General features: G+C 38.6%; 1 protein-coding gene across 1 annotated transcript in view; it reads right to left on the minus strand.

Annotated features, from left to right (window-relative positions):
• EYA1 (EYA transcriptional coactivator and phosphatase 1) overlaps positions 1-26,595 on the minus strand; it is a 160,267-nt gene that overhangs the window by 8,117 nt on the left and 125,555 nt on the right. Inside the window, exons 15-19 of the mRNA XM_054631621.2 lie at positions 5,800-5,858; positions 5,447-5,607; positions 5,131-5,245; positions 4,712-4,833; positions 2,429-2,529 (exon numbers count right to left, since the gene is read on the minus strand). Of these exons, the coding sequence (XP_054487596.2) occupies positions 2,429-2,529; positions 4,712-4,833; positions 5,131-5,245; positions 5,447-5,607; positions 5,800-5,858 (558 nt within the window). The remainder of the gene's footprint in view (positions 1-2,428; positions 2,530-4,711; positions 4,834-5,130; positions 5,246-5,446; positions 5,608-5,799; positions 5,859-26,595) is intronic.

The following is a 26,595-nucleotide window of genomic DNA, read 5'->3' on the forward strand; positions in this document are numbered from 1 at the left end:
AACAAAGGTGTCAATATCATAGTTCGACTAATGCTACCAGAAACGTAACATTGTGCAGTTTTCTCAGTGTATTATGTTTACTTACATCAACAAAAAGAGGCATTTTATTAACAAACTGTTTATCCTAAAAATGTTTCTCAATAAAGCAATGATCTTTTAAGTGGCATTAAGAAATTTCTATTATTGAATTTTTATACTAATGACAATAATAAAAAGATTTTAAAAGTTTATTTTATTTTCCTACTGCTATATTGACTCAATATTTTCCATCAATGAAGGACACACATGAAAATCTTATTTTATGATGAAGGAATTTATAAATGATTGGTAAATTATTTTTAATAATTTAACATTAACTTTCCTACCTCCTAAGCTGGAAGTTCAACTTTTTTTTAAATCCACTGAATGAACGTAGAATAAAAAAAATCTCTAATTATATTGGCTTGAATTTATATGCTCACTTGAAAAGACTCATTACAGTTTACATGTAAACAATGAAGTGCTATCTAAAGAAAGTTGTGCTGTTTATGCTCTAAATAGTGTAAAGAAACACACATATGCTAATGGTTTCATCTCAGGCCAAAGCCCTTCAGAAAACTACTCTGCAAAGGGTAACAGAAGACCTGTCCCTTCTCTGGAGAAGGCCACAAAACCTGACATGCTGATGGGAAGCAAGGCAAGAAGGAACCAGCTACCAAAATTTAAGGGTAAGCATGACAATGGGGTACATCACAGGACAGTTATGCCACTCTGGATTGAGATGCTTTGGGTAGTTTTGGGGAGGCAAAGCTTCTGTTTTGTTTGTGTGCTCTCCAGAGAAGGTTTCTACTCTTGAAGGATGTGAAGGAAAAAACTAAAAAGGCAAAGCCTGCATTCACAGGGTGAAATGGTGATTTCTTATTTGGTGGAGTAAGAAGCAGGACAAGAATCGCAGAAGCATTTTCCTAAATCAGATTGATAGTTTATGCAGAAAGGCAGGGCTGCTGGTCTACTTATTGACTTCTCTGGCATTGCTGCAGCAGATAATTTAATCCAGAGCATCTAACATGCTTTCAACCTGAAAATTCCTTCCACCAGGAAAGAATACACACAAGTAATTGCACAAAGGAACTTTCTATACTGCTACTCCTCTTAGCGACTGGAAAGGCTTTCTCTTACGCTTTTCTGAATCATGTTTCCTGTTGAAAAAGGGATTGGAATAGATAATGTTACCAAAGGAACTACTTCTGCCATTATCATATGCAACACTATTTCACCGAGCAACAGAAAAGGAACAAAGAGAAGGAATTTTTTTCCTCCTGATCTTAAATACAGCTTTTAAAATGTAATCATTTGCAGCGGGAAAACATTTCTCTGCAAAGATGAAAGGCATTTCTGAAGGAGAAAGGAGCAAACTGTTCCGCCAAAGGGATATATGAAACTGAGACTCTGCAAAGTGCTGGGATGAGCCGGGAACCTACCCGCAAGGCTTCAGGGGCACAAAACCCAGATTTCATGAAGCAAAACCAGTCAATGGTTGTTAAAACGCCATGTGGACTAATTAGTTTCACTTTTCCAATTTAGAAAGTCACAGTGGAAAGAGATAGAAGTATCACAGAGAGTTTTGTGATGAAAAAGCAGCTGTGTAAAAGCAATTTATCTGCGAAAGGCAGCAAGAACAAAAATGCCCATTTTCCTGCTCTTTCTCCTATTATTCAAATAGCCAAGGTTATGCCTCATTCCTCCAAGCAAAGAGTGTGTATCTGCAGACTACCTAGGGTAGTTTTTTTAGCAAGACTACAAATAAAGCCTATTATCTGTGAATGGAAAGTGTTGCTTTTGATACAGCTTAATTCACATTGAAAAAAACCCCATTTTTTCCCTTCTCAGTGGGAAGCAAAAAATAATAGACAGTCAAATAGTATTCTCTGCTCAGTTATCTGAGATTATGAATGCATGCCAAGCCACAGGTTGTTGTCTGAACGAAGAATCCAAATTATGGACACACAAGAAAACGGAAATTCCTGTCTACCTACTCCAGTCCTACATGTCTTTTTAAGGTGTGACATATACGTATTTCATACAGTTAAACAGCACACTGCCTTTGATCACTAAGAATCACCATATTTTGCTTACATTCATAACATCCTATGTGGTATTTTCGGTTGCCAAGGAAAACAGAACTGTTAGTTCTTGGCACAAAAACCAGGGCCCATTTTCTGGCCCCTTTTTGAAATGCATCAAACATACATAGTTTAATGTGTCTTTTGGAGAACAGCAGGGCAAATCATTATCTATAGGCTTACCTGGCTTTCTACTAGATATAGTCAACACAAATTTTATAAGGCAAAGACATTCAACCTAAATGTCAGTGCATTCTGTCCCATGCTGAAGAAAAGACCATTTTCCAGACTCTTGAAACCAACCCTCACCAAAAGAAGGTCATTACCTTTTTTGCACCTTGTTCTTCTTCGACACCATCTCCTATAACAACATACACTACTTTTCTTCCAAATCTTTGAATTATTCGCTCAAAACAACTTTCCTTTCCTGAAAGAAAAAGATCAGACTATTCAGGGTAGGTGGTGATGGGATGTCATCAAATAAATAACTTTTTAGCCTGGATCTCCCCAACCCTTGGAATTCTTAAGTAGAGCTACAATAATGAGAAGAGTCTGTCCCTCAGGATGGTGTATCAAGGCTGATTGCAGCATAGACAGCGTACTAGAGCTCCACAATATGACCTTTCTTGTCTCATTCCCTAATATGACACAGGTTTTGTGGAGAAATTCACCACCAGGAGAATTATCTACCATTTGTTTATGACCAGTAGCATGATTTGAGTAAATTGATTGAAGCTGAGTTGAAATTCTAGCTTTTTCTCCAAAATTTGTGACATGATTAATCACAGCTCCTAAAACAGTAGTACCTTGGCTTAGAAGGTCACTCAAAAGATTAAGATTTAAATGCCTGTAATCCAATACATGGGCCATGTCCTTGATCCTGCACTGGGATCCATTCATATAGGTCATTCCTTCCCTGCACACACCTAGGGAAATTATCTCAGTGCTCCAGCCCTACGCACAAGTACCACAGAATCACAGAAATGCTAAGGGTTGGAAGGGACCTTAAACTCATCTAGTGCCAACCCACCCTGGCATGTGCAGGGACACTCCCACTATAATAGGTTATTTAAGGTTATCCAAGGTTATCTAAGGTTATCCAGGTCATCCAAGGCCTTACTCAGCCTGGTCTTGAACACTGCCAGGGTTGTGGCATCCACAACTTCCCTGGGCAACCTGTTTCAATGTCTCACCATCCTTACAGTAAAGAATTTCTTCCTAATAGCTAACCTAAATTTCTTCTCTTTCAATTTGTACCCCTACTGGGAACTTTCAGGTACAGTACTGAGAAGGCAAAAGAAAGCAAAAGCCTAAAGTTGAGTTTTCCCAAATGTCCCCATTATGAAAGGTCACTTTAGTCTGGCCATGGGATATGCTGAGTGTCTACAGCAATGGATGGGAAGATTTGTAGTTTATAAAATAGTTATTTCAGCTAAAGAACAATAAAAGCGTAAGAAAAAGTAGGCTGGAAATTAAATAAAGTTTTCTAGACATTACAGAAGCCAAACTACTTAATGATACCATTTGACAGTAGCACCAGGCATAAGAAACCTCCAACACTAAGCTGGAACAGTGTTTGAGTATTATGAATCATGCCATGTCACAAAAATCTCATGGTTTCTTGTGACAGTCAGTGACAGAGCACATTTTTCCAAAACCACCCTTCTACCCCATATATGTGAAGTCACAAGTGAAGATTTATTAAAATATGTTTTAATTAAAATGTGTATTTAAAGCATTATATTTCAAAGCTATAATTTACTATAAAGTTTTGATAGAGGGCACTATAACTTTTATATTCAGGAAAAATTTTAAATATTTTATGGGAATGCTTTCAAATTTCTCTGTAAAACTATGAGCCAATTTTGTTTTGTCTTGTTAAAAAAAAATCAAAAATATCCCACTATTTGAGCTTGCTGTATTATACTTAAAATACTTAAGAACAGATGAAAAATGTGTTCTTGTGTCCCACAATTATGAGAGAATCTGAGACAGAACAGATATGTCATAATCACATTAAAAACTACAAACAACATTGCCATCTGGTCTGGGGTACTTCTACATACTCAGAATAACATCTTTCATACTGAACCAGAAAACAGAAATAAACATTTGCCAGGCTGAAGCTTATTACAGTCAGTATGAAGAAACTTAAATAATTACATTTTGCAGCAAAACATTCTTGCTTCTGGTAAATTGTTTACCAAAATTTTCTCCAGAGCCCATGAAAACAAATAAGGTTTACCTTTACAGAATTTCTCCTACTGCTGCTCCAGGGAGACTTCAGTGTTCTGTACTTACTGCCTATTAAAAACCCTTCTCAACTGCTACACAGCCCCACGGTTTTGAGAAATTATGAAAAAAAGCAATTTTTTTTATATTTCTTCCTAAGAGAGACTGTACCACTGTTAATAGAGCTATAAAAAACTTTCTGTGCTGGATCATCACACATTCAAAAGCACTTTTAGGATGCTTTAGCAATGTTTCATGAGGATCAGGTGTTACTAATCTCTGTATTTACTACAGTGAAAGCAAGTTAGAATTAAATATACCTTTTCTTTTTAGAAATACAGCTTTAAATGTATCACAACATGATGAAAATAGCTCACCTATTTTAGTTGCACTGTAAATATTCTCTATGGGAAATACAACCCCTAGTCCATACAACAAGACTTTTGCCAGAGCTGGAATTAGCTGAGTAGTTGTTACGAGAATGTTCACACAGTTTGTCCTACGGAAGAGAAAAATGCAAATATCCTTTTTTAACAAAACAGAAAGAAACAAAAACAAAACAATACAAGGAAAATCTTACCCCTCCCATCAGAACCCCTTCAACATTATTATCACCACTTAAAAAGAATATTTTTTTTTTACCACTGTATCAAGGAACAAGGTGCGGCATGGTCAGATCAGAATAAGAAACGAGGATAAGGTCCTCCAGCTTCAGCATTTTGCCCACCACACCAGACAGCCTCTTCCAGATTATCCTCAGACATGCTAGAGCTTCCTTCCTACTCTCAATACTCACCTCGAATGTATGAGGGTGAGTGCTTTCAGTGCAAGTGTTAACCAAGAATCTGTCAAAGCTTCAATTTCTGCTCTCAGTTGTAACCAAGCCTCTCTTTTTGCTGGACCAAGAAGACCTGTGGAGTAGACAAGGGCATGTCTGCACTGGTACTAAGTAGTGCTCTGTCATTTTCCTTTGCTTTCACCAGCTCAGACAATGTTCTGCACGTGGCAAACTAAGCAGCTCACTAAACACTCCTAGAAAGGAGTAGAAACCAGTTCTTCCCATTTAAGACCTCTAATAATCCATGTTAGTTAGACGCTCCAGAGTCACTTGCCTCCAACATTGTTTTTGTAGGTGTTGTATATTTCTTTTACTCGTCTGTAGCGGAAGGCCAGTTTCCGCATCCAGTCCACTCCTCCGCGCACGCCGGTGGCCAGGCACAGGTTGGCGCTGGTGGCAGCCGCGGGAAAGCCGTCAGTTCCAAAGTTATACGTGCTAGGCAGGGATAAAAACCCCACGGATTAATATAAGGCAACAGGCTGCATTGAACCACCAGCTACCCACTTGGCTGGGCGGCAAAGAAGACAGCTAAAAGAGAGCAGGCTACTGTGAGCATTCCAGCAGCCCATCCCTTGCCCAGGAAGGAATTTGCAAAGTAACTTTTTATCTTAATGAATTCTCTTGTACCTTAAATCTTGACCGTTGTCATCCGAAGACACGTCGTCAATGTGAACCTGGTCGCATTCCTAAGGTGACAGAAAGATTTTATAATTTTCTTGATTTTGCATATTTTGAAAACAAAGCTATTAAAAAAAATCTATGACCAATCTAGTCATCAGGGATATTTTTAATTGTGGAAATCAGTAGATGGCAGTCTTGTTAAAACAACTATTTTACCTATTCCTTGTGCTCATTTCTTGGAATAAATGCACACCGTCATTAGCTACTACTGTTAAATGGCTTTCCAAAAACACATTTTTGTGTTTAGAAATGAAAGTGGTTAAAAACAATTAGCATATGTGTTCCATAAACGTTCTTGTAGCCTTTCAGGTACCTTAAAACATCATGCTGCTCAAAGCTGATTCAGTCAGTGTATAAGTGTAACTGAAACCAGACATTTTGGTAAATGTAACATATTAGAAAAATTAAACCTGATGCTAACCGCCAATGAAATTATGACCTCTGATTGCTGTTGAGCCACACACCAACACAGCCTGAGGCCAGTGTTTCAGAGGAGCGCAGATGAAAAATCTGTTCCTAGTTTGCCATTCATTTGAGAGTTGTGAGTTCCTTCTCTCTCTTTGGTCTTAGTGCATGAAAGCAGCGTGCAAAGATGAAGAAAATCTGAACAGAAATATCCAAATCAAACCATCTTTCTTAAGCTTCTTTTCTGCAAACTAACATAATATATTAAAAATTAGCTTTCTCCATCACTAAATTAAAAATTGCAATGTATATTGTTTATCCACAAAAAATCCATTAAAACATTATATTAACATTTTAACTGTTGGCAGGAAAACAAATAAACCTCTGACACTTTAGATCAATATCAATTCAATGCTTGTAACAATAAGGGATTTCAATTATTTTAATAATTTCCTCCTCTGTCTCCTAATATGAAGTCCTATAACAAGTATGATCTATTTTAAATATGAAAATGCTGCAATTCTTTATTTTTGTGTTGCTTTCCTCTGAACAAATTTTTCTCTCTCCATGGATTTGTGAGGAAGGGAGGGAAGATAGAAGTGGAAAGAAACTCAAACCAGCTGTTCCCTAACAGAATTAAAATCATGACCCTCAACCCTTTTTCTAAAACATCTATTTTCCAGCCAACCCTCTCCCAGCAAGCAGCAAGCTCCAAGGAGGAAAAGACTTTGACCCTGTAACCTTCTCCTCCTCTCCTGAGGTCAACAACCTCAGATAAGAAAAAAGCTGAAGAAGCCTATGTGGCCTCACATGGTGGCTGTGGATTCTAGATTTTTAAAAACATTGGTTTACAAAAAATGCCTCAGAAACTTGAAATGTTTTGAAGAACAAGGTGTGGTCTTTTGCACTTGTACAACATATTCTTACCGTAATGCTTACTCTTCTGTATCTTATGCATAGGTAGCTTGTGCTATAGAGAGAGGTAGGAGTGACAACCAGCACAGGAGAGACAATACTACATTTGCTCATATTTAACCAGCATACCAGAATTTCCTCCTTAGGCAGACAAAATGCATTAGATGTACAGACACAGCTGAAACTGCAAGTGTGAGCATATGCTGCCAGGCTTTGAAAATCAACTTGGCTGAAAAAAGAGCCAAGAAGCTTCTTCAGCAAGTTATCAAATTCACATAATTTTTTATTGTTTTTCTGTTTAAAACCTAGAGCAAATGGCCATCCAAATGCATACCACATTAACAATTAAATATGAGCTGAGTGTAAGCTAAAGAAGCAACACCCCCCAGAATTCATTAGTTTCCCACTTTAGTTACTCTTCTACTGCTCAGTGATTCCTCCTTCCCCAGCTTAGAAACTATGAATGACAACTGCAACAAGCTGCTGGAGAACAGGACTCAAAATAGAGATCTGTGAAAAAGAAACTATATTTTTGTAACCACAAAAGTAAAGGAAGAGTAGAAGCTCATCTTCTCAAAGGAGCAGATGGAAGAAAGAATAACTCAAAAAACTTCCAAACTCAACTCTCTCAGGGAAAAGATAAAGGCAGGAAGAATGAGGCCACTACATCTAAGATACCACAGTTAGAGAGAACCTGGGGACTTGGAGCTTTAATTCACAGTGCAAGATCTTGGGACCATCACAAGCCTTGGATCATTATATTCTCCCCTTCTGTCTAACCACCTGCTTGGTAGGTAGAAAGTGAGAACTGCAGTGATACATTAGAAATAAAATTGTGGCATCAAAAGAAAGAATTATTTTGGAGAGAAAAGCCCAGAAAATAAATCCGAGACTAAAATCTGGTAGGGCAAAGGTAAAGAAACCGTCAAGAAAGCAAGAAGAAGGAAGAAAATGTCACAAGCACTGCAAATTTCTGACAAAATACTGACTATTATAAGAGCGAGATATTGTCCTCTTTTGTCAGGAATAAAAGTAAAAAAGGCAGGAAGGGAACAAAGCACAAGAGATACATGTTATAATTTGGAAAGGATTAAAGCCCAGTGTGATTGACACTATGTTACAGCTAAAGGGAGGTCACAAACAGTGCACGACTGTTTTGTTCCTTTTGAGTGGCAGGGCATGGCTTTGAGGCTAAATGTGAGCTTTGAGTGCCAGGTATTTTTTCACGCTGTCTAGCTGACTCAGACTTTGGGCTAATGAGTGATGGCTGCATTTTTCCACCCCTGAACATGGTAAGGAAAGACATTCATTTAGCAATTGCTCTTTTAGCAGGGAAGTTATTTAGAAGTAATTCTACAAAGGAGCCAATTACCTGCCTATCATTAATTGATGTGGTCCATTCTTATATCAGAACCCCTTGTATTTGTTTCCACTTGCTTGGCTTGTGTGGAACATTCTATTTGTGAGCTACCTGAGACTGCTCAGTTCCCTGATTAGAAATAAGCAAGCACATGAAAAGTCAACAACTTAAAATAGCAGTTAGCTCAATATGCACCATAATCAGGGATATGGTAAAACTGCTCAAAAAATAAAGCATGCCCTCCAAACCAGAATATTTTCACAAAGGTGTATATATACACATAGACTTTAAAATCCTCAAGTACTTCTCAGAAAAGCTTCTGCGAGGGGAGTAGACTTATAGCTAAATGGCCATCCAGAAAAAAAAAAAAAGGTTGTTTGCAGGCTCATAATTTCAAACTTTCACAAATGTATTTGACATTTTTGTAAAATTTTCATAGGAAATACAGTATTAGAATTCTCCCCCTAGTTCTCTGGCAAAGTGATATCTGAAACCAATACTGAGAGTCCCTGTAGAAACACTGTTATTTATGCAGATGTATTTTATTATGACATGATCAGTTTAGCAGTCAAGTCCAAAGCAGAAAATTAAAATTGTGGGATTCTCTTAAAATAGGCTGAATTGGCAAATAAGGAACAAAATATCCTGTGGCTTATATATAAAGCCTATGCAGCTAGCTGTGTTTTTCTCCTAAACGTGTTGACCTTGCAGCTCCAGTGTATCCAGTTTGAAATCTTCAGGAAGAACTACAAGTGCTAACATGTTTGTACTGAACATTTGTATTTCAGCCAGACAGGCTGAGATGCAGCTCTGTACTTTCGGATCAATCCCTGGAAAGCAAAATGCACTTGGTATTGTTTAGAAATAATATTTTGAGGGAAAATAGGATTGTCAGCATGTGTAACCTGGCAAATCTACCAATAGTAGCTTAAGAAGTTCCTGCCCATGCTGTCCTTTTTTGCTCTTTCACACAGCTGGCTTGCATGGATCCATGCGTGTGTGTCCCTCAGACCTTTCTGTGCCACAGCTGGTAGCTTAGATTGAATCTCCTGCAGCAGCTCAATTAAACCAACAGATGTTGCATGGAATAGCTGAGATTTGTTTCTCCATTCCCTTCTATCAGCTCTGCTTTGGGGCTCGAAGCAGCAGCAGCAGATATGTGCTTGCAGGAGCAACTGAAAGCTGCTGCAACCATTTGCTAAGTGAGTGTCTCCAGTGAAATGCAGCAAGCCAAAGACAAGCAGCAACCAAAAATTAATGACTAGGTGAGTCTAGCCTAAGATTTGTACATGGAAAGCTTATGTCTTCTCCCTCCTCCATTCCCAAAACATTTGTTAACTTCTTCCTGCTGAGTTTTCCTCCTTCTCTTTTCTGTTTTTGTATGACAAGCCAAAAACTCCCAGAGATGCTCCACAGTCATCATTCACAGCTCTTAAAATGGCTGGACCTACGTAGTCCCCTGGAATCATTCCTTTAAACTAACTTAGGATCTTTATAAAGATTCATATGCAAAGCATTAACTTATGGCAGAAACGTTCTGCAAATATTTATATTACTTTGCTCCTTCACTACCACCCGTCAAGTTGTGTACTTCTGCCATAATTATGTAAAATATGCTTCACTACTCAACTTACTGTAGGAAAATTAATAACAATAATAATAAAAAAAGAGATTAAGGCTGTTATAATAGTTCTCTTATCCGTGCCAATACTACATGCCAAGTGGAGTGACGCAACAGCTAGCATGCTGATCCTCTACATTTCTGTGTTACAAAACTAACAAAAATAAATCTAATAATTCTGCTGCCTTTGAATAAACACTGACATAAGGTAACTGTGGAAAAGTCTGCACATTATAGAGAGGAATAATGTGAATAATATTAACATAACCTCAGAGGATGCTGAAGTATTACAGTTTCAAATCTGCTGATTGTAGCTAAAATACATTTCCACATTTGGTTAATCTGTTTAATTTACCATGAGAAAACTAACACCACACTGCCAACTAATTATTCCAATACCTTAGTCTGCAAAGTCAAATGAGAGAGGGAAAAAAACCCCCAACCAACAACTACCCTTCAGAATAAGCTATTTTCATTTTGCCTTTACATCAGCGGGCCCATTGAGACATCCTGGAAGCTGGCCAAGTCACAGGAAACGATTTCTGGGATTCTCTGTTCCTCTCATATCTGTCATTACGCAATTATATCCACTGCTTCATTTTCCCTACTGAACAGTAGAGAAATTTGGTCATGTACATGTGAGAACAGATCTAGTAAAACAAGTTCAAGATGCAATCCTTTATAAATGTGAAGTATCTGTAAAAAAAAAAAAAAATCCCCAAGTGTACACTGCTGTGATTTTAATGCAGCTTTTTATGACAGCAGTACCTCTGTTTATGTCTTTTCCAGGAATAAGATATATATACCCTTTCAGTTGTATATACCCTTTAAGACTATTATCTACTCCACAAATACTCATCACTCCTATTAGCCATCACAATGTGCTTCTTTTGGAATCAAAAATTACAGATTGTCAATTTTGATTTTCCAGGCAACAGTTACGTATTTCAAAGCTAGGTTGTGAATGCGCCATGCTCCCATCTTTTTACTCATAGTTGTGACCACATGCACCAACAGTATTTGCCAGCATTCCTTAAGCTTTAGGAGTCAACCTCTGGTTTTCACTTTTTTAGAATGGTAAAATCCCTGGTATATCCAGGTAGGAAAACTGAACAGCGGCACATCTACATCCTCTGTGTGTGTGTGTGTGTGTATATTTATATATATATATATAGTATGAACTGTACCTAATTCTTCTCCACTGTACTTCTGTGCTTGCTAAATACAAAAAACCCTCTGCACTTCCTTTCAAGCTAAGACAACAAGGACTCAAGTGCTGAGCTCCCTAAGCCTTCATTGTAGAGCGCCTGCTAAGGCACAGCACAAACCCCTGTGAAAGAGCAGCACTGCTAAGGCACAGCACAAACCCCGGTGAAAGAGCAGCACTGCTAAGGCACAGCCAAACCCATGTGAAAGAGCAGCACTGCTAAAGCAGAGCACAAACCCCTGTGAAAGAGCAGCACTGCTAAGGCACAGCACAAACTCCTGTGAAAGAGCAGCACTGCTAAGGCACAGCCAAACCCATGTGAAAGAGCAGCACTGCTAAGGCACAGCCAAACCCATGTGAAAGAGCAGCACTGCTAAGGCACAGCACAAACCCTGTGAAAGAGCAGCACTGCTAATGCACAGCACAACCCCTGTGAAAGAGCAGCACTGCTAAGGCAGAGCACAAACCCATGTGAAAGGGCAGCACTGCTAAGGCACAGCACAAACCCCTCTGAAAGAGCAGCACTGCTAAGGCACAGCCAAACCCATGTGAAAGAGCAGCACTGCTAATGCACAGCACAAACCCATGTGAAAGAGCAGCACTGCTAATGCACAGCACAAACCCTGTGAAAGAGCAGCACTGCTAAGGCACAGCCAAACCCATGTGAAAGAGCAGCACTGCTAAGGCACAGCACAACCCCTGTGAAAGAGCAGCACTGCTAATGCACAGCACAAACCCATGTGAAAGAGCAGCACTGCTAAGGCACAGCACAAACCCCTGTGAAAGAGCAGCACTGCTAAGGCACAGCACAACCCCTGTGAAAGAGCAGCACTGCTAAGGCACAGCACAAACCCCTGTGAAAGAGCAGCACTGCTAAGGCACAGCACAAACCCATGTGAAAGAGCAGCACTGCTAAGGCACAGCACAAACCCATGTGAAAGAGCAGCACTGCTAAGGCAGAGCCAAACCCCTGTGAAAGAGCAGCACTGCTAAGGCACAGCACAAACCCATGTGAAAGAGCAGCACTGCTAAGGCAGAGCCAAACCCCGGTGAAAGAGCAGCACTGCTAAGGCACAGCACAAACCCCGGTGAAAGAGCAGCACTGCTAAGGCACAGCCAAACCCATGTGAAAGAGCAGCACTGCTAAGGCAGAGCACAAACCCCTGTGAAAGAGCAGCGACCGCGGTTCGCAGCTTCTCAGCGCTGGCACTCCATTGGCAGGACCTGTCATCTCTGTCTAGCCTGCACTTTGTGACCCTAACATTTTCTCTTCTTTCCCACCACAATTATTCGGTGCTGAAGAAAAAAGGTGCAGATTACCTGTGGGTCAGGCACAGGATATGAGGAACAAAGAGAGTTCTTGAAATCCACTTCACTCTGTCTGACAATTTGTGGATGAACAGTCAAGGAATTAAATTGGGCTGTGAAGGCTTTCAAAATGCTCCCATTTTAAACTTAAGTCTATAAAGAGAAGCTTATAATGTAAAAAAAGCCCACAAAAACCCTACCAAAACCCACCAAAGCCTATCTTTTATTGTTAAATAGAACATCAGAACAAAAAATTAATTTATTAGCTATATAAACTATTATATATTATCTATATAAGCTGTTATAAACACTAAGGACTAAGAACTAAAATTATTTACAAATTCTTTTTCACAGCCAATGACTTTAAAGTACTCCCCTGCACTGAACATATAACCCTTATATAGCACAAAATGGATGCCCTTTTTTCTAATAGAAAAGATGATTAAAATCCTATTTTGCTTGCTTGCATCAACAAATGTGTTTGGATCAAATATGATACTCCTAAAGTAAACAGTGTATATTCCAAAATGCAGATCTTATTCTGCAACTTGTGTTTATTGAAGTAGCTATGCGAAAACCAAGGTTTACATTTTCATTTCAACTACACCTTGTAACTGGAAGAATCTAATTTAAAATAAAACATGACCTAAAGAAGTATCTATAGGGCAACTGCAGGGGATAGAATAGAGTGTCTCTCTAAAAATCAGTTCTTGCTCCAACTCTGACAAAGTAATTTGTTCTTCTTTTCTGTTATGTTATCCTATTTCTGTATATTTTGCAGGAAGGGAAGAGGAGGGAAGTTAAAGAAAGAATTTTACCAATAGGTAGAAACAGCTAAATAAAACTCAAGTGAATCTGTTTGAAGGGTGTGTTTTTTTCCTGGAGAGAATGGTGTTAAGTTTAAAGTGTCAAATTAACTGTATTTTAAAAGGCCAGCACTTTGCATGTGCTTTCACACACTTTTTTATTATATGATTCCTATTATCTGCTAATATATACTTTGGCAAAGAGAAAAAAATTCTATGATTAATAGGAGACAGTGAAAATAAAATATGAAGATATTTCAAGAAGAAAAAAAGCCATGAATCTCATCAGAATGTAATGAATTATTCTCAAACTCATTAACTTGAAAGTATACTTTTAGGAACATACACTTTTTGTTGAAACAATACACTAAAGATTGTTAAAATATATTTAAATTTTAAGAGACCTAAAATTATACTTATGAAAAGAATGAATTTTCCAAAAAAGCCTTAAAATATCTCATTTCTCTGGAAATGACAGGTTCATGTGGAAATTTTCACAAGATGACCTAAGCTGTGTCTTTCAGTTTCACACAACCAATTAATTCAAACTTGCAGGGCCTTTATGCTGTTCATAATAATCTAAATGCATATGTTTAAAATGAAAGCTGCAATACTTTGAGGGAGTGAGTCTCCCATCTTTGTAATTGTCTCCTAATGAGACAAAGGCAGGGTTTAAAATTCTCTCTGCTAACCTTGCCAGTATGGACAGCAAAAGCATTTTCTTCTATGGGCACCTATTCACAACACTTTGAGAGTGGGAAAGAAAAGGAAAGAGAAAATTCAGTGTTGTGGGGCAGATGTTGGCCCTTGTGCTGCTGCTCAGTGACAGAAGTAGGGAGTGAGCTGACCCACCACTGCCTTGCCCAGCTAGAGAACTGGACAACGGTCCTTTGTCAGAGCTCTAAGAGTGCCAGCTAGAGAGACAAGAATTTTTGTGCCAACTTACAGCCTGTGGTAGTTTAACCCCAGCTGGCAACTCAGGGAGAAGCAACAGAAAGGAGAATAAAGTAACGCTATCAGCATGGTAGGCTCCTGCTATGAGCATGGTAGGCTCAGCTCAGATGTACATCTGCAGAGAAAAACCCATGTGATCCTCTTGAGAAAGGAAATCATATAGGCTCTATTTTTAGTGGCACCTAGCATGAAGGTACTTGTCATTTGCCATGTGAAAGAAATTAAGTGGTTAATAAGTTGCATAAGCCTATAGGAATGGCCTTCTCAAGTGAGCAAAGGAGGTATTTGTTATTCTTTGTAGCTCTAACACTCAGGAACTGCAGCAGCACATTCCACAACAGCCAGGCATCTTGCATTTCAGATGGGTTGAGGCTTTTAGCTGTGTTTTGCACACACCAGCAAAGCCACAGTTCTGCCTGAATGAAGACTTTGTTTTGCATTTTTGTTCATTTACCTATAGCTACATGTGTGATGTAATTTAGTCCCACATTCATGAAGTAGAACTTCATGAACTTTCTGCAAGTCACTCATGGTAGTAGCATCACAGATGTGAAACAATTTCCAGTCATTCCCTCACACACATATTAGGGAAAACCCTGTACTGTGATTTGTATTTCCTTTCTTCTCTCTACCCTTCCTTTCTACACTGCAGCTGAGCTGTTCTTGAATTGCTGCTGTGGAAAATTAAATGCAAATAGATGGGCTTTGTGTCTCAGTCTGAATGTGCAAAGGGAACTGCTCTGATACCTGCTGGAAGGGAGTTCACAATTGTTGATGAGTTCCTTAGAAAGTGAACTTGTCTTTGCCAACTCTTCATAGAACTTACAGTACTTTAAAAATTAGGCTTGTGTCTCTAAAAATAAATGAAATGTTGTTAAAAGGTTTTGGAATAATTACATTTTGCTTTCCCAGTACTCTCTGTTGATGAACTATCAGAAGTTGAATCACATGCTTCTCATAAAGCATCCCTGGCCACTGTCTGGTCAGGAGGTTCCCATTACAGACATCACAAACATTGGGAGGAGGTAAACCCTTATTTCAACCAAGAGAGAAAAGTAATTTCTGAATAGATATTCCTCTGATGACTCCACTCTGGGTAACCAAAGATTTGTTCAGCTGCCATCCTTTTGGTATTTAGGGGTGGGAGGAAAATAATTCAGTCAGCTCTGTCTGAAGCTTTCTTTTCCCTGAAACCATTCCTTGTATCTCACCAGTAATAAGGTTTATTCAACAATCTTTCCTGTAATTGCTTATTTTTTTGAGTCTGATGGTCCAGAAATCTATTTTCAGTATATTCTACAGTCCTTTCTATGTCTGGTGGGTTTTTTTTTTAAGAAGTGACCTCAGACGTTTCTTATTCAACATCTAGCCAACCAATTAGGAAATGAAGAACCAAAGGTTTGCTAAGACTTTCCAGGATCCATCCTCCAATCACAGCCACATCAGACCTACTCTGCCAAAATCACATTTGTGATTTTTTGCCTCAAGCAAAACAGATATTTCTCACAGCAGTAGAACTAGACCTAGAGGTCTGAATATGAGCTTCTGTCCATTGTTTATTGCAAAATGAAGGTCATCTGGCAAAAACAATAATGAATGATTACATTCAACAGTCAACAAGAGCTGTTACCACTTTCAGCTCATCTTTAACTATTTTACTCTTTTGAAAACTCTTTTCAAGCAAAAAGTTTTTTCTTTTGTTTTTAAAATATTTATATTGAAGAAACATTTATTAGAATTTTAAAGAATGCACACACTATTTTTCTATTCTGAGAGAACGTGATATGTAGCTTCCTAAGAAATTTATTTTCTTTGGCATCATCTTGGTCAACATTTACTTTTAGGTTGGTAAACCTATCCCTTTATCTCAACAGTGGTTGACCTCCACCTATCAACAACACAGTTGCTTTATACTGGATTTTTTTTCTCTTTTACTGACATTGACACATCTAGGCTGATTTTCTTCCTTGCTGGCACATCATTGGTGATCCCAGCACAACAAACCAAATTCATGCCATAATGAAAAAAAACGAGGTTTTGCAATGCTCCTAGACAAGTTTGCAAATGAAATACTTTAAATAGAACTGGGGTAATTGTCCATGAGGAAAACAAAGAGCAGGAAACACTCAAAGCAAAGCAGTCGTGTTTACTTCTTAAAAGAGCTGCTACCTATTTCATTAAAAAAAAAAACAAAACCAACCAAACAATACAAATAATAACAACCCCTTTCATATTCCAAAAATTTAACTTAGGAATGGTGGAACAACTAAAACCCTCAAAGTTGCTCTATGATTGTAAGAGAATCATTAAATTCTATGTAACTTTAATCCTCATTTTGAATGGAAGACAATACCAGCTCTACTGGTGGTGCTGCAGACTTAATCAGTGGGTTAATCTTTTCAGCATTCTGAAAGCTTATCACAAACCAAATGTAAATGGGATAACTGTTAATACTAAATTCATCAATATTTTAATGCATTCTCCATCACAATTTTCTTCTAATAGTATCATTTCAAAAACCATAAATAGGTAAAAAATAGACAAGTGATACAGGAAATCATATAATTTACAAAAAATATAAATAAAGTAAATCATTATAAAATTATATTAAATTCTAGTACAGCTATTTTTTTCCTTTCTCCTGAATTATTTTAATTCATATTTACCAATATTTTATGTTCTGTCATGGACTTTGGTATAACTTTGAGGTAATTTTACTGATTTCTGTGGCATTTTTTCACACCCCTGCAACTGAAAGCCTAGAAGTCTCACTTGCTTTATGGTCAAGAAAAATGAGCTATTAAACAATACTCACAATCACAGGTAACTTGTTTTGGAACAGCAGCACTTAGAGAAGCACTACTCTGATTTACTGTTGATCTGATTTCTTCTTTTTCTATGGGTTACCACATCATTTTGTAAACATAATTTGTCACCAACACCAGCCAGAGTTCTCTGTAGCTACTTTTTGCCTTTCTTTCAGATCTGTTATTCCTGCTGAGAGAATCTACTAAAGAAGAATTTTTCATACTGACACCAACTGTAGTCTTGCTGTGAATAACCACATTCCCATAAAAATCATTCCATTTATTGCAAAGTTGTTGGCAGACCATAGGAATAATAGTCAACTCAGGAAACCTTTTATCCTGAAATCACACAGCTTAACCCTTTGCATGACCACATGTAGTTCATACATAAAAGCTATATTGCCACACTGCTATTTAATTTCATTGTAAAAGCTTTTCTGGTGTTAGCAAGGTTTTAAAATTATTTTTTTCACACTATTTCATTTAAGTAAAATTTAAATAATAATTTTTTAAAAGACTGAATTTGAATTATTCAAGCAGTATTCAGGGTTTTTTCTCAGTATACATTGTTGTATTAAAAATTAGATACTTTTTGCCAATACATGAAATATTACATACCATTTGAGTGTGGTTTTGATTACAAAGTAAAAAAATATCCATACAAAACTTTTTTGTTTTTTCTACCCTCCTATGGTAAAGAAAGATTTATGAATTTGCAATATAATTAAAAAATTAGAAATAAAACCTTTTTTTTTTTTTTTTGTGGAAGATACTCCTGCTAGTCATTATATTTGCTGTGTTAAATACCAAACTAGTGGAGATTAGATTCAGGAAAGAGATTTTAGTTCTGTTAGCTAATCCCCTTGACAGTTTGGGAGTCAGAGGTTGTATTGCTTGCATTCAAATTTCTGTCTGAATTTATTAAACTGACAGAACAAAAAAAAGGTGGTGTATGTTTTCACTGTCTATCTTGTTCTGCTTGTAAATCCTTGTTTGTAGGTAACCACGGCTTGATTTATGCTTTATTCATTCGACCAAGGCAATAATGGGAGTTTTGGACTTGTGAACACACCTTTGAGAAAAATATATGCATTTTGTTCCAATAAATGAATTTAAGCATTTGTATTTTTAAACTTTTCAAAGTCAAAGAAAATTGCTAGAAACTGTCTCTCTTGTGTTCTAGCTGCTGCTACAACTGTCTCTCCCTCTAGCCCAGCAGTGCTACGGAAGCAGAGATTCCCCTGTGTATCCATACTTTACATTCCCAGTGTGAATTATACAAATATGCAGAAGAAAAAGATGAGATCTTTCAACTGATTGAAGGGATTTTCTACAGTTCAGAAAGTATCATTTGCTCAGATAAAGCTGATCTTTCTGGTGACAGCATTTCAGCTGAGCCAGTGCTCAGCAGCCTGCTCCTGCTGTCAGTGAACACGCATGAACTCTCATCTCCTGCCTGCACAGTGCCACAGGTAACCTTCACATAATGCCTGGACTGCCTTCTTCTGACTGGACAAGGATCTTGGAAAACCCAAAAAAATAAAATCAATGCTCCATTCCTTCAATACTTCATTGTTTCTTTTGTTAAACTTTTTGTCTACATTTTTTTAAAGTCCTCGTTAAAGCTTCATGCTTTAACAGCACACTTTAGGGTAGTTTTAGTCTACTATAGGATCAACCAGCCTCTTGAATATATCTAAAGTAAAATTTTATAAATGCAATTAACAACAGTCAAATCTGACCTTAGACCACAGAAAAATAGAAGTGATACTGCAATGAGTAAAGGAAATAATGCTCTGCCCCTTTCTTTACAGTTTCATTAGACCATTGAACTGGATGAAATTCAGATAGAGGCCTTATTGTAACCACACTGAAACAGTAGAAATCTCCTGAGACTGTGAAACTCAAACATTTTGGGAACCAACGTCAAGCACTCTTTTCATGCTTTTAAAAGAAAATGAATGAAAGAAACTTAATTTTTTCCCTGTGGAAACATTTTAATATAATTGCTACCAAAAACCCAAAACAAACAAACAAACAAACAAAACAACCTAAAACCCCAGCACAGATATGTTTAAAATTCATATGTATGCATATTTTCTTAACATTTAAACTTCAGTCATAGCACTCACACATAACCACACCAGTACAAATGGCTTTCATGATATCAAACAACTTGTAAACAACTTTATAAATCCATGCCAAATTTAAACCCAGGCTGACAAGACTGATAGAAACAACCTACCATGCATATTGCTAAGATGCTTATGCTGTGCTTTCAAATCTTTGTACTTATGTGAGGATTGGCTAATGTACTCTCACCCTGCAAAATAGCATGTAAGGAAGAGACTTAGTTTCACCTAGCTATCCTAAAATAATTACATTATGTAATTTTCAGAGATTAATCCACTCAAAAAATCAACCTGAATAATTCAAATATGAGATTTAAAAATGGTTCCTACATCAAACAGGAAATATTTTTTCTAAAGGTTCACTATTATGCTCTCCTCAGTTTGCCTTCTGGGTTTTTGTATTGGAAGAGTCCAATAAAAAAATTAGTTTTCCACAGAGTAGTGGAATCAGCACAAAATAGCTGCATTACGTGAATAGAAAGGGCAGGCTGGGAGAGATATTTGAGTGTAAATTAATGTTGATCTTAGCTGGAATAACTTGCACTCTTTAGCACTTGCAGCTGCACCAGGGACTTCACTGGCTATATGAGATTTTACACATCTGTCAGCTTAATCAGAGACCAAAACACCAAATCTACTGTTCAGAAATGAACAATATTATATTTTAATTTATAAAACTTTTATGATTGCAAACTAATAGTGGAATACTTAGTGTTATGAACAAGTCTTGACACCTATAATAGTAGTTAGGATTTTGTTCAGTGTTATCAAATTCATAATATTTAAATAAAACGTTTAAAAAAAGTTGTTCACATCAGTTCCATGAAATATTAAAAGCTGAAGTGAAGCCTCTCTACACAAGAATAAAAGGAAAGCAATACCATAATTAGCACATTAACTGCTTTTACTGTTAGCATCAATGATTTATTAATTTATTTGACATTACTGCTCTATTGTTTCAGACAATTCAATTAATAAAATGAACTTATTCAAATCTGAAGTGACAATTCTGGCACTAAGGGGCCTTCAGGATGAATCACATTATTGCCTAGTTTGGATCTAATATGATGAACCATCAAGCAGTGTATTGTATCTGTGCTTAGGGAACGATTTGCATTGTAGAAAAGCTCTGTGGCACATATCAGCAACTTTGCAACCTCTCATAAATAAAAATTCATTAAGGGCATTTTTATGTGTCAGCAATATAACATAAGACAGTGTTTTGAAACCTGCTAATGGTTGCAAAGTTCTCAATCTGTTACATTTCTTGCGGTCAGTTTTGCATCTCTTCCATCAGGTCTTAGGTTTTTTCAAACAACTTTACTGTTTCACTGCTGGCTGTAAGAGAATTTTCAAAGTGCTGCCTCGTGTCCTTCATTACGTAGCAATCTGCACGTTGCCTTTCAGAGCCTGCCTCTGCAGCCCAGCACTGAGCTTTCTGCTGCAATTCAAGCAGGCATATGAGGGGTGGATCTGGGATTCCAGTGTCAGACCCTGCCTATACACAGCTTTGATACAAATATTGGCTTCCAGGTGCCTTACCACTGTCCTTCAACACACTGTCTCCTGACCTAGCTGATCCTAAATCTGATATTTCAGACTCTGCAGAACCTAGCTGTAATGGGGAGGTACAATTGCTACCTGGAAAGCATGCCAGCATTTGGTATTTTTTTTCCTGGGAAAGGGACAAGAATGTTAGTTCTGTCACTGGAAGGAGCACCTTTGAATATCTAATTTGGGAAAATACATAGACAAAACATGTTTTGACATTTTGATAGAAATTACTTTTAGTGTACCATCTTGGAGATGGGTCTCATACCATTAAAAGTTACCATGCTGCCTACCACACACCTTTTTGCACTAGCATGTATTCCACTGACAAGTGGGATGCCATCCAAAGGGACATTGACAGGCCTGAGGAGTGGGCTAATATGAGCTTCATGAAAGGCACTAAAGTGCAAGGCGTTGCAGCTGGACTGGGACAATCACCCATATGAGTACAGGCTGGGTGGTGAACTGAGAGAGAGTAGCCCTGTTATGACTTAGGGATTCCAGTGGATAAAATCCCCTGGATGTAACCTGCACCCCAGAAAGCCAACCGTATACAGGGTTACACCAAAAGAAGCCTGAAGTCCAGTTGAGGGAGGTGATTTTCCCCTTTCCCCTTCTCTGCCCTGGTAGGATCCCACATGAAGAACTGCTTCCAGCTCAGGGGGCCTCAGCACAGGAAAGAGAGGCAGGCTGTGAGTCAGGCTGAGAGAGCTGAGATTGTTTAGCATGGAGAAGAGAAGGCTCTGGGATGACCTAATTGTGGCTTTCCAATATATAAAGTGGATTTAGAAGAAAGATGGGGACAGACTTTTTACCACTGGACACGGAATAAGGGGTAGGAAAGGGGACAGATTCAGATAGGTACATGGAAGAAATTCCTTCCTGTGAGAGTGGTGAGGAACTTGAACAAGTTGCCCAGAGAAACTGTGGATGTGGATTGCTGGAAGTTGGACGGGGGTTTGAGCTACCAGGTCTAGTAGAAGGTGTCCCTGACCATGGCAGTGGGGTTGGACTAGATGATTGTTAAAGTCTCCTTCCAAACCAAACCATTCTGGGATTCCATGAAATGTTCTATACTATACCGGGCAATTTGCATGTCCATGCATTTCTTCACAAAGTATGCCTGCCTAGTCTTTAGCTGATTTATACTACAGCAAAATCTAGGTATCCCAAACAGAAGCCTTGGTACCAGCTGACTACATGGAGTTCTTACTAGCTACTAGTTCCCAAGTACACACACCTGAAACACTGCCATGACTAGTGATGACTGATGCCCTTCTGCTCTAAATGTTGGGGTATTTTTTAACCTGTGGCTTTAAAATCAGACCTTACCTGAAACGTAGGAATAACTCAAATTGGAACAAGTACAACTTATAAAAATCATTAAAAAACAAAACAAAAACAAAACAAAAAAAGTCCCCCAACAATAGAAAATAAATTAGATACATCAGAAAACTGGAAAGCTTTCTTGGCTGACTATTTGCAATTTTTTTGGTATGTTTTTTCTTTTCCCTTGTTTGAATAACCATATTTCCTAATTGTGTCAATAGAGAGAGAGGTTGTGCCAGTATGTTCCTGAGGACTAATATGTTAAAGAGATCAAACTGAAGCTTTGTTTGAAAGCCAGCTACAACTGTACACAATAACAACTGCCATAATCACCAGACTCAACTGCTGATTTTCTCTCTTGAGTACTTTATGACAGAATTATGATTCTTGTATCTATAGATGTCGTCCTTATCATCACCATGATGAGAAGACTAAGGTACAGTGATCAGGAATTACAAAGTATTGGCAACCACAAACACAGACCTTGTGTCCTCTCACCTACATAAATGTTTGTAAAATATGGTCTAGACAAGTGATTAGTACCTAATGCCAGCAAAGGCTCATCCTGTCAATGTTTAGGGCTTGGAGTACAGCTTTAGACACAAAATGACCTTGATCTGAGTTTTTTGTGGAGAAGTTGAGAAAGCTTTTCTCTCTGGTAATGGTGTTTCACAATCTTCCTTCTGCACTTCCTTGGTCTGACTGCAGCTCCCCCAGCTCCTATCACTGATTGTGGATCTCTATAAACCTAGGCAATGTCATACTCGTCATGGCTGTCCAAAGCTGGTTCCTGACATTTCTACAAGGTGTGGAAGAATAAATGATGGACTTCTACACTGCTAATAGTGGCCAAGCTGCTCTCCCAGCTTGCTTTGGAGCTTGCTCAAAGTCTGCACTTAAGAGCTGGCTTGCATCCAAGCACTTCATTTGTTAGATTATTTGAATCTAGGACCAGATGTGCTAAAATGCTTTCAGAAAGAAGAGCATTTTACCCTACAGTGGTCATGGTTCTTTGAGATGTGCAATAACCTGCATATGGAAAGCCTGCTGAATGCAGTAATGAATTCAATAACAAGAATTATCATAATGCCCAGAATCCCAAATCATCCTTTGGAGTGCTACTGTGCTAAAAGTTACCAGTCAGAGTCTGTGGCATATTAAAGTGCCTCAGACCCAGGTCTGAAGGGAAATGATTTCCCTTTCTCCTTCAGATTAAAGAACTAGAACATATGGCTGTATTGCTTCAAAGGCATTCCTACAGGGCACTGCGTGGTACACTGGGGACGTAGCTGTGTGCACGGTCACTGAAGGACCTGTGAGGAAAGTCACTTAGTCTCCTGTGGTGTTACTGATACCTACAAAGGAGAAATTTTCAGGCTGATGAAAAGAGGATATATGTCCCTGTCATGAAAAAAGGTCTCCTTGAGTGCCAGAAGTGATTTATAGGGTACATTTGCTTCCAGCAGCAGGGAGGCAGCCAGGTTTCACCTGTAAGATTGAAGGCAAAGGCCAGAAAGGAACTAATGTTCAAGGAGCTCTGCTCCATGATCAGGCTTTATGGATGTTGTCCTGGGTATCAGTTGTTCCCTTTCTTATCCCTGAGCTCTAACAATGATCTCCCATCTTGGAAATCCCTGTAGTGCCAGGTGTTAGTGCAGAGTGTATCCCCATCTGCTTTAGTGACACAGCAGTCTGCCTTGCAATGGGGGTGTTAGAGGTCCTTTATGTTCCTTTAGGGAACAGAAGGGCTCAGCATACTGCTGGGTGTCAGACATCTCCATCACATTTCAAGTAAAAAAGCTGTCCTACAAACAGTCTTGCACTTGAAAAAGAATAGGAGGGAGAGGTGAAGTTGATAAATACTCACAGTCTAATGACTGGGGGCCACAAACAAGAGCAAAACTTCCACATAGCAAATTATACAAGAAACAATCCACAAAAAGCAGTTTTCATTTTAAAAATCTTATAGCTAATTTCTCCCTACCAACTTCTAGATCTGAGTAAATTCAAGCTAGCAGTTACAGACTTGCAGGAAGGATTTATTGCCCTGTGGGTGGAGGGAGGAAGTTTACAGAGCAAACAGAGAGCATGAGAGTGCAGGGACATAAATGCTGTTTATTCTCTGCTTTAAACTGTGAGAATATGCATCTGTGGAAGACAGCATCTCAATGCTTCATTAAAGCTGGAAATGTTCCCATATGTGTGAAATGCAGGATTTGTAAAATGTCTCCATATTAATCTAACCTTATTTAATGGAGTGAAGAGGCAGAGAAATGGGCTGCTCTTGTCCTGCTCCTTGCTGCCTGAGGAGTGGCTGACTTTGGTGGTGGCGGTGGGCAGGACAGAGGAGTGAAGGTGCTGCCTGGTAGCCAGACTGGGGTGGGAGCACCTCGGGCACTGCCTGCCCTGGGCTGATGGTCCAGCCAGCTGTGGTTAATGACAGAGCTGCATCTTATGGAAATCAAGCACAACTCCAACATAGGCAGCTTTCCAGAGGGGTCCATGCACAGAATATGCTAATGTGGTGCCTTAAAGGTTCATGAAAGTGAAGTAACACCCCATTCTTGATATCATAACAGTTATGCAGCTCTTTTTGACATACAGAAGAGATTGTGCTCTGAATATTTATCACAAACATATTAGATGTGGAACACCAAGTGGATTTTAAGTAACAATCTCAGAAGAAATTAATCAAGGTCTTCATCCTTAATTTTTAGAATATAATTGACTATTCTAAATAATATTCTAATTTTTTCCCAAAGAACCAAAGTTGCTGCTTGACAGTCGTACCTTATGTTATTCCCTGATCTTTTATCAGTAAGAGAAATATATAAACTAATGTAGCCTGAAAACTGATACCACACTGCCATTCTTTATAAACTACTCCCATACACATATCATCATTTTGCATAGACTCCACAAACAGAAGTGAACTGTGAACCCATAGGTGAGCATATATATCCTTCACAACCACAAATGCCTACACCAAAACCTGTGAAATGAACAAACAGAAATAAAAGTCCTAAAAGAAAAAAAAACACCATGAAATAAAACTACAAATTAATTTGCTTTTAATTACTTCAATAGAATTCAACACAAACCAAAAAAAAAAAAAAAGTGTTAGGCAAGATTAGACAAGATTTAATAAGTGACATATTCAGCTTCAGTATATACCTCTAAAGGAACAGATCTAATGAGATGGTGTGATTTTAGAACAAAGTTGGCAAAGCACTGAACTAACTTTTTCAAATAAGATGTTCCTAATAATTCACTCACTCCAATACCTAGTTATACCTGTAATATACCTTGCTATAATATGCACCCGATATGCCAAAAAAAATGAATAAACTTTTAAAAGTACCAGTATAAACATATACAATCTTTAAAGATGCAGATAGAATCACAAAATGGTTTTGGTTGGAAGGGACCTTAAAGATCATCCAGTTCCAAACCCACCGGCATGGGCAAAGACACCTTCCGCTAGACCAGGTTACTCAAAGCTGCATCCAGCCTGGCCTTGAACCCTTCCAGGGATGGGCATCCACAGCTTCCCTGAGCAATCTGTTCCAGTGTCTCACCAACCTCACACTAAAGAATTTCTACCTAAAACCTAATTCAAACCTACCCTCTTTCAGTTTAAAGCCATCAACTCTTGTCCTGTCACTACATGACACCTTGTAAAAATCCCTCTCTGGCTCTCCCCTCTATGTACCGGAAGGCTACAATAAGGTTTTCCTGGAGCCTTCTCTTCTCCAGGCTGAATAACTCCAACTCTCTCAGCCTTTCCTCATAGGAGAGGTGCTCCAATCCTCTCATCACCTTTGTGGCCTCTTCTGGACTCACTCTACACCCTTCTTTAGTTGGGGCTCCAGAGCTGGACACAGTACTCCAGGTGGGATCTCAGGAGAGCACAGCAGAATGGAACAATCTCCTCCTCAACCTGCTGGTCATGCTTTTGATGCAGCCCAGGATACAATTGGCTTTCTGGTCTGCAAACACACATTGCCAGGTCATGTTTAGCTTCTTGTCATTGAACACCTCCAAGTCCTTCCACCCAGGACTGGTCTCAGTCCTGTCTCCTCTGGATTTGGACAATATAGAATGTACCCAGATGTACCTGGATTTACCCAGATGCAGATTGCTGAAGAGGCCAAAGTCTTTCCTTCAAAGTGCAGGGTTGTGAGCTTCCTGTGCACCCTCCTTGCTGCCCCAAGTCTCTTAAAACCCACCATTTCATGGTCACTGCAGTCAACCCTTGAGCTTCATATTCCTCACCAGTCCTTCCTTGTTGGTGAGAACAAGGCCCAGCATAGCACCTCTCCTTGTTGTCTCCTCCACCACTTGCAG

The sequence above is a fragment of the Agelaius phoeniceus genome, chromosome 1 (genome assembly GCF_051311805.1).
Source record: "Agelaius phoeniceus isolate bAgePho1 chromosome 1, bAgePho1.hap1, whole genome shotgun sequence".
NCBI classification, from domain to species: Eukaryota; Metazoa; Chordata; class Aves; order Passeriformes; family Icteridae; genus Agelaius; species Agelaius phoeniceus.